Source organism: Salmo salar, unplaced genomic scaffold, assembly GCF_965601325.2.
Source record: "Salmo salar unplaced genomic scaffold, fSalSal1 ptg000245l, whole genome shotgun sequence".
NCBI classification, from domain to species: domain Eukaryota; kingdom Metazoa; phylum Chordata; class Actinopteri; order Salmoniformes; family Salmonidae; genus Salmo; species Salmo salar.
The window spans coordinates 835,508-845,063 of record NW_027675337.1 but is presented as its reverse complement, the minus strand read 5'-3'; the positions used below and the strand labels follow the sequence as shown (position 1 = coordinate 845,063).

General features: G+C 43.5%; 1 protein-coding gene across 1 annotated transcript; it reads right to left on the bottom strand.

Moving 5' to 3' along the window:
* Positions 1-3,124: 3,124 nt before the first annotated feature.
* vps13b (vacuolar protein sorting 13 homolog B) lies at positions 3,125-9,273 on the bottom strand. Its single transcript, XM_082971281.1, has 3 exons — positions 9,130-9,273; positions 5,181-5,339; positions 3,125-4,152 (listed from the first exon to the last, which is right to left on the bottom strand). The coding sequence occupies exons 2-3, from the start codon at positions 5,325-5,327 to the stop codon at positions 3,880-3,882; spliced, it is 420 nt and encodes a 139-aa protein (XP_082827407.1). The 5' UTR covers positions 5,328-5,339; positions 9,130-9,273; the 3' UTR covers positions 3,125-3,879.
* Positions 9,274-9,556: the final 283 nt, after the last annotated feature.

The window sequence follows — 9,556 nt, the reverse complement described above, 5'->3', positions numbered from 1 at the left end:
AACAAGGATACAATCACTGCCTCTAATACTGACTAACAAGGATATAATCACTGCCTCTAATACTGACTAACAAGGACATAATCACTGCCTCTAATACTGACTAACAAGGATATAATCACTGCCTCTAATACTGACTAACAAGGATATAATCACTGCCTCTAATACTGACTAACAAGGACATAATCACTGCCTCTAATACTGACTAACAAGGACATAATCACTTCCTCTAATACTGACCAACTACAAGGACATAATCACTGCCTCTAATACTGACTAACAAGGACATAATCACTGCCTCTAATACTGACCAACTACAAGGACATAATCACTGCCTCTAATACTGACCACCCACACACTGCCTCTAATACTGACTAACAAGGACATAACCACTGCCTCTAATACTGACCACCTACACACTGCCTCTAATACTGACCAACAAGGACATAATCACTGCCTCTAATACTGACCAACTACACACTGCCACTAATACTGACCAACTACACACTGCCACTAATACTGACCAACTACACACTGCCTCTAATACTGACCAACTACACACTGCCTCTAATACTGACTAACAACAAGGATATAATCATTGCCTCTAATACTGACCAACTACAAGGATATAATCACTGCCTCTAATATTGACCAACTACAAGGATATAATCACTGCCTCAAATACTGACCAACTACAAGAACATAATCACTGTCTCTAATACTGACCAACTACAAGGATATAATCACTGCCTCTAATACTGACTAACTACAAGGACATAATCACTGCCTCTAATACTGACCACCTACACACTGCCTCTAATACTGACCAACAAGGACATAATCACTGCCTCTAATACTGACCAACTACACACTGCCACTAATACTGACCAACTACACACTGCCTCTAATACTGACTAACAACAAGGATATAATCATTGCCTCTAATACTGACCAACTACAAGGATATAATCACTGCCTCTAATATTGACCAACTACAAGGATATAATCACTGCCTCAAATACTGACCAACTACAAGAACATAATCACTGCCTCTAATACTGACCAACTACAAGGATATAATCACTGCCTCTAATACTCACTAACAACAAGAACATAATCACTGCCTCTAATATTGAATAACTACAAGGATATAATCACTGCCTCTAATACTCACTAACAACAAGGTCATAATCACTGCCTCTAATACTCACTAACAACAAGGTCATAATCACTGCCTCTAATACTGACCACCTACAAGGATATAATCACTGCCTCTAATACTGACCAACTACAAGGACATAATCACTGTCTCTAATATTGACCAACTACAAGGACATAATCACTGCCTCTAATACTGACCACCTATAAGGACATAATCACTGCCTCTAATACTGACCACCTATAAGGACATAACCACTGCCTCTAATACTGACCACCTATAAGGACATAACCACTGCCTCTAATACTGACCAACTATAAGGATATAATCCCTTCTTCCTGTCAGACATGCAGCTTGGGCCGGTAGAGAGAGAAGTGGGATTGTCTTGACAACAAATGATCTTTGATTTAGTCTCAAATGGAACCCTATTCCCTATGTAGTGCACTACTTTAGACCAGGACCAAATGGAACCCTATTCCCTATGTAGTGCACTACTTTAGACCAGGACCAAATGGAACCCTATTCCCTATGTAGTGCACTACTTTAGACCAGGACCAAATGGAACCCTATTCCCTATGTAGTGCACTACTTTAGACCAGGACCAAATGGAACCCTATTCCCTATGTAGTGCACTACTTTAGACCAGGACCAAATGGAACCCTCTTCCCTTATGTAGTGCACTACTTTAGACCAGGACCAAATGGAACCCTATTCCCTATGTAGTGCACTACTTTAGACCAGGACCAAATGGAACCCTCTTCCCCTATGTAGTGCACTACTTTTGACCAGGACCAAATGGAACCCTATTCCCTATGTAGTGCACTACTTTAGACCAGGACCAAATGGAACCCTCTTCCCCTATGTAGTGCACTACTTTTGACCAGGACAAAATTGAACCCTTTTCCGCTATGTAGTGCACTACTTTTGACCAAGGCTCCGATTAAAAAGTACAGCACTATGTAGGGAACAGGGTGCCATTTGGGAGGTACAGCTCATGTAATAAGTGATCCTAGTAAAATGTCACTACTGACTAACAATACACAGCTTTTAACTGCAGTTTAGTCACTTGCCAAAGACATTTTACGGTCCAATAGTAAAAATAGCAGTGGTGGAATTAGGCCGAACAAGCAACAGCATAATCCGTGAAGTTCTCTGAATATTTCTGGTCACTGGCGATCAGTCCTCGTTCTGAAAAAACACATTTTGCTGAGCAGTGAGCAATTGTGTTGGCTTAAAGTTATACAACTGAACTCACAAAAAACAGCCACTTTATTTTTTTTATTTTTTTTGAAATAGCCCTTTACTACTAAACTACTGATCTCTCTGCCTGATGCTAAGACCTGACTGGATCAAATAAACCCAGCCACATTTACAGAGAAATTAAAAAGAGTATTTTGCAGAATGTTTCCTTCTGGCAGGGTGAAAAACATGAGGACTCTGTGATACTTGACTTCCCCGATGTGCTCTTCATTGCCCCCGACAGCTTTTAGAAAACCTGATGGGAATATAACAAAGCAACTGTACAGAGAACATAACGTCACTCAGCCCTGCTCTAAAAACAGCCTGGGAGTTTAGTCGACATCATTCAGCCCTGCTCTAAAAACAGCCTGGGAGTTAAGTCGACATCATTCAGCCCTGCTCTAAAAACAGCCTGGGAGTTTAGTCGACATCATTCAGCCCTGCTCTAAAAACAGCCTGGGAGTTTAGTCGACATCATTCAGCCCTGCTCTAAAAACAGCCTGGGAGTTTAGTCGACATCATTCAGCCCTGCTCTAAAAACAGCCAGGGAGTTTAGTCGACATCATTCAGCCCTGCTCTAAAAACAGCCAGGGAGTTTAGTCGACATCATTCAGCCCTGCTCTAAAAACAGCCTGGGAGTTTAGTCGACATCATTCAGCCCTGCTCTAAAAACAGCCAGGGAGTTTAGTCGACATCATTCAGCCCTGCTCTAAAAACAACCAGGAAGTTAGTCGACATCATTCAGCCCTGCTCTAAAAACAGCCTGGGAGTTTAGTCTACATCATTCAGCCCTGCTCTAAAAACAACCAGGAAGTTTAGTTATTTTGAGTTTCTTCCTGTTTGTTGTCCTGTTTTCTTCAGGGGATTCCTTCACCCAGACTCAGCAAGAATGATTAAGCATTGAGGAAGACGATAAAAACAGCTGCTGTAAAACGAACACTTTTTAACCCCTTGAAAAGAGGTGAACTGAGTCATGGGCTGTTTGGACTGCTGAGGGGACAGAGAGGGTTCTGGGTAAAGGAGTCTAGAATGTGATGAACTGAATCATGAGCTGTTTGGACTGCTGCGGAGACAGAGAGGGTTATGGGTAAAGGAGTCTAGAATGTGATGAACTGAATCATGAGCTGTTTGGACTGCTGCGGAGACAGAGGGGGTTCTGGGTAGAGGAGTACAGAATGTGATGAACTGAGTCATGGGCTGTTGGGACTGCTGCGGAGACAGAGGGGGTTCTGGGTAAAGGAGTCTAGAATGTGATGAACTGAATCATGAGCTGTTTGGACTGCTGCGGAGACAGAGGGGATTCTGGGTAGAGGAATCTAGAAAGGAAGATGGAACGGAAGAAACCAACAATATGTTTTAAACCAAGTCTAATCCCGTGAGACGTAATACGACAGAGATTCTAACTTGGTCGTGTAATAACCTCTCTAAAAGATATCGAAGGTGAAGCTTGGACTTCTTTCAGTCGATACAGCAAGACTGTAGACTCAGAAATACACCGGCTTTTTTTTAGAACGCCATGACCAGTGTGCACTAAATTGGAGTATTGCACTCGTCGGCGGTGCCCTTATCGTCGGTGGGCTCCTGTATGAATATAAAAACAGCGGGGCACTAACCTGTACGCCATCCTTCAGTTTGAGGATACACTCCATGGTGTTAATGGTGACGACCACGGCCTCGGAGCCCAGTTTGGTCCAGGGTACGTGGATACGCAGCTCGTGGATGTGACCGCTCAGGAAGGTAAAGGGCAGTTTCAGCTCCTACAAAACAGGGTATAAAATAAATTAAAAAGTCACTGCAATGGGTCTTGCAATGCTAAGGGATGTGGGTTCAAGACATGAGGGTACGATCTCTACGGGATATCATCTGTGGACAACTGACCAGACATGAGGGTACGATCTCTACGGGATATCATCTGATCTCTTCTAACTTCTGAACAGAATAAGTCAACAGTAAAACTTATGTATATGAATTGAGGACCATGTTTAGGACTTTAGGTCCTGATTTCATTCTGGGTTTTATTTTTTTTTTATTTAACTTTTAGGCATGTCAGTTAAAAAAAAAAAAAAAAAGTATTATTTCCCGGGGGAATTGTGGGTTAAACTGCCTTGTTCAGAGGCAGAACGACAGATTTTTTTACCTTGTCAGCTCGGGGGATTCGATCCAGCAACCTTTAGGTTACACATGACCATCAAAGCCATTGAATTGAACAGAATAAGAGAATGTTTCAAATCTGAATCTAAAGTAATCACTAAAATTCACATGAAGCTACTGCTCTCGCCGCATCATCAAGCACTGGACACAGACTAGGCGATGTTTGACATCAGCACTGGCGGGATCCCAGTCCGTGTCCCTGGGTGTCGCTGTTGAGCAGGAACAGACAGACAGGTGGCAGTGGGACACACGTCTAACCACGGTCGATGGAACAAGTGACCTCTTGTGGGAAAAGAGCAGACTCCGATTGAGACTGACCTGACCTGCATTCATAAAGTTACCTCAGGAAAAGAGCAGATTGAGACTGACCTGACCTGCATTCATAAAGTTACCTCAGGAAAAGAGCAGATTGAGACTGACCTGACCTGCATTCATAAAGTTACCTCAGGAAAAGAGCAGATTGAGACTGACCTGACCTGCATTCATAAAGTTACCTCAGGAAATTAGCAGATACAAAGTCATTAGCATTACTAAGTGTTATTCCTGGACATTAAAGTGTTATTACAGTGTTATTACAGTGTTATAACAGTGTTAATAAGCTTTATTCCGGTTTAATTCCAGGGTTATTCCATACCTGCTCCAGGACATCCAGCTTCAGCTCCAGCTTGCTCAGTACCACATCTCCTCCCCATAGCGACAGCTGCAGGTCAGAGGGCTTCAGGTTCTTGATGTATTTGTTCACGTAGGTCATCAACAGGGGCGTGACATAGGACTCCAACATCCTGCCTCTGTCCTGGACCACAACACAACAGGGAAGAAAATCAGTCCCATGTTTTTTTTTTGGGGGGGGGGGGCAAGGAGTTTTTTTGGGGGGGGGGCAAAGTCACAAACAAACACATAGTTTAAAAAAATTTGGGGGGGAATAAAGCAAGTTGAGCTAGCCAAATAACATATCTGGTAAGCCGAGGGCTTTCCTTAGCTAGCCATGCCTACAGCCCTTCAAAAAAGCCCTCCAGTCAAGCTATGGTAACCCGAGGGCTTTCCTTAGCTAGCCATGCCTACAGCCCTTCAAAAAAGCCCTCCAGTCAAGCTATGGTAACCCGAGGGGCTTTCCTTAGCTAGCCATGCCTACAGCCCTTCAAAAAAGCCCTCCAGTCAAGCTATGGTAACCCGAGGGCTTTCCTTAGCTAGCCATGCCTACAGCCCTTCAAAAAGCCCTCCAGTCAAGCTATGGTAACCCGAGGGGCTTTCCTTAGCTAGCCATGCCTACAGCCCTTCAAAAAAGCCCTCCAGTCAAGCTATGGTAACCCGAGGGGCTTTCCTTAGCTAGCCATGCCTACAGCCCTTCAAAAAAGCCCTCCAGTCAAGCTATGGTAACCCGAGGGGCTTTCCTTAGCTAGCCATACCAACAGCCCTTCAAAAAAAGCCCTCCAGTGAAGCTATGGTAACCCGAGGGGCTTTCCTTAGCTAGCCATACCAACAGCCCTTCAAAAAAGCCCTCCAGTCAAGCTATGGTAACCCGAGGGGCTTTCCTTAGCTAGCCATAGCAACAGCCCTTCAAAAAAGCCCTCCAGTCAAGCTATGGTAACCCGAGGGCTTTCCTTAGCTAGCCATACCTACAGCCCTTCAAAAAAAAGCCCTACAGTCAAGCTATGGTAACCCGAGGGCTTTCCTTAGCTAGCCATGCCTACAGCCCTTCAAAAAAGCCCTCCAGTCAAGCTATGGTAACCCGAGGGGCTTTCCTTAGCTAGCCATGCCTACAGCCCTTCAAAAAAGCCCTCCAGTCAAGCTATGGTAACCCGAGGGGCTTTCCTTAGCTAGCCATACCAACAGCCCTTCAAAAAAAAGCCCTCCAGTGAAGCTATGGTAACCCGAGGGGCTTTCCTTAGCTAGCCATGCCTACAGCCCTTCAAAAAAGCCCTCCAGTCAAGCTATGGTAACCCGAGGGGCTTTCCTTAGCTAGCCATAGCAACAGCCCTTCAAAAAAGCCCTCCAGTCAAGCTATGGTAACCCGAGGGCTTTCCTTAGCTAGCCATACCTACAGCCCTTCAAAAAAAAGAACAACAGTCAAGCTATGGTAACCCGAGGGCTTTCCTTAGCTAGCCATGCCTACAGCCCTTCAAAAAAGCCCTCCAGTCAAGCTATGGTAACCCGAGGGGCTTTCCTTAGCTAGCCATGCCTACAGCCCTTCAAAAAAGCCCTCCAGTCAAGCTATGGTAACCCGAGGGGCTTTCCTTAGCTAGCCATACCAACAGCCCTTCAAAAAAAGCCCTCCAGTGAAGCTATGGTAACCCGAGGGGCTTTCCTTAGCTAGCCATGCCTACAGCCCTTCAAAAAAGCCCTCCAGTCAAGCTATGGTAACCCGAGGGCTTTCCTTAGCTAGCCATACCAACAGCCCTTCAAAAAAAAGCCCTCCAGTTAAGCTATGGTAACCCGAGGGGCTTTCCTTAGCTAGCCATGCCAACAGCCCTTCAAAAAAAGCCCTCCAGTGAAGCTAACTGCCATAGCTAGAGATGCAGGACTGTAGAGAACTGGTAGAACCAGTCACAAGGTAATGTGTGTTATAGCTCGTCCTTTATTTGACCACATGAAGTTACATAGCTAGCTGTATGATAACTAACCACCTCACACAACACCGTGTTGTTTTTTGCCTTGTGTCATGTATCCAATCAGTGTGATTTGAGTGTGGTTCATTTGCTAGCTTGCTTTGCTACGTAGTGAAACTTTCGAGTTTATCAACGTTGTTTTTCGTTATTCACTGAGTATTTATTCCTTCGTGTCACTATCTATATATATATATATATATACACACATTTAAAAAAAAAAATATATATATATATAGATAGTGACACGAAGGAATAAATACTCAGTGAATAACGAAAAACATAACGGGAAAAAAAATATATATATATATATTTTTTTTATATTTTTTTTTATCATTAACTCTGCATTGTTGGAAAAGGCACCCCTAAGCATTTCGTGGTTAGTTTACGTAGCATGAGATAAATACAATTTGATTTGAACTGTGACAGCTCACTACAGCCTGGCATCTAGCTAGCTAGCTAGACAGTGTAGCCATAGAGAATGATAGAGGCCTCTTGTGGCCAAAGGGCCGTTTAAAGCATGGGCAGCACCATGAAGGGCTTCCGCCATGGATTTTTTTGTTGCCTTTACCTCCCTTATCTCACCTCATTTGCTCACATTTGCTATATAGACTTATTTTTCTACTGTATTATTGACTGTATGTTTGTTTTACTCATTTACATTTAAGTCATTTAGCAGACGCTCTTATCCAGAGCGACTTACAAATTGGTGCATTCACCTTATAATATCCAGTGGAACAACCACTTTACAATAGTGCATCTAAATCTTTTAAGGGGGGGGGGGTTAGAAGGATTACTTTATCCTATCCCAGGTATTCCTTGAAGAGGTGGGGTTTCAGGTGTCTCCGGAAGGTGGTGATTGACTCCGCTGTCCTGGCGTCGTGAGGGAGCTTGTTCCACCATTGGGGTGCCAGAGCAGCGAACAGTTTTGACTGGGCTGAGCGGGAACTGTGCTTCCTCAGAGGTAGAGAGGCGAGCAGGCCAGAGTTACTCCATGCGTAACTCTGTGTTGTTGTATGTTGTCGAACTGCTTTGCTTTATTCTTGGCCAGGTCGCAGTTGTAAATGAGAACTTGTTCTCAACTTGCCTTCCTGGTTAAATAAAGGTAAAAAAAAATATATATATATTTTTTTAAGTAGTCAAAGTAGTCAAGTGGGTGGGGATTCCTATGAGTTGTAGCCTCAATAGTGCTACCACAGTTTAAAAAATATATATATATATGATTCCTCTATCAATCTCTATGGGTGTAGCTGATGTATACTGTCGCTTTCATCTGGATTAAATCCAATTTATGTTTAATCTGGAATGTGGTCGGAGGCGCATTACGGATGATGAGACGCAATTGCTGAGCCTCTGGAGGCATGAAGATGCCACCGCCTCGCCGCGCGTCTCGTAACAACGCGGAAGGGCTCCGTATAGCTCCGCATTGACATGATTGGTTGACTGTAGGTGAGGGCGGGAAGTCCTGTGTAAACACAAACTCACTTCTTTGAACATCTTCCTTCACAACTGCTCTACGAAGCGCAAAGAAGTATGAATTCCCTGACTTCTGCAGAGGACATGTCACCGTAAATACCGCACGGCTAATGCAGACATCGGATTGACCATGAAGTGCCTTTAAAAAAAGGACATCATAATATTGTTGATTGGGTTCATACAATGCAACCCAGCTAGCTAGCTAGAACAATTAGTATGCAAGTTTCAAACAAACGTGTGGGCCTGGCTCGTACCATTAGTTATCTACCTAGTTAGTAGCAGTTAATAGGGCTGGCTAGAGTTAGTTCGCTAGCTGATTAGTTATTTGGACTATCATTCTGGAAAAGTGTTGGCTAGCCAAATGACAGTTGAGTTGGCTAGCTCCAGTCCTTTAGCCTGCTTGCGAACGTTAGCCTTAGCTAGATATCTAGTCATTTCAGTAGCCAAAGTAAACGAAGCTTATACAACTTGCTATCTCTACTTAGACTCAATTATTTCCCTTACTTGTTTGCTGCTGTTTCAATGAATCTCTTCGGGTAGCACAACTAGTTCATTCATCCCGTTTAGCTGAAGCAAGGCACATTTGTCTCAGGCACAACGTCACTAATCAACTAAACACGGAACTTCCGCGTGTTGACTGTCGTGTCGTCATTTCCTGATGGGGGCGGAACCACGCTGTTCCCTTTCCTCGCCTCCTCTCATTCATAAAACATAGTGAATACAGAGCAAAATTGTGTAAATTTATCAAGCGCGATTGAAACACAAAACGATTGCGTTTTAAGGTTTGAGGCTACATGATCTGCATACAAGTAAGCTAGTCAGCTTCTTAAATGTAGGTTATGAATGGGTTTGATTATAATTCTAGCATGATACAGTATTTAAAATCAACTAGATTAATAGTAGGAAATGTATGGCTATAATAAAAAAATGT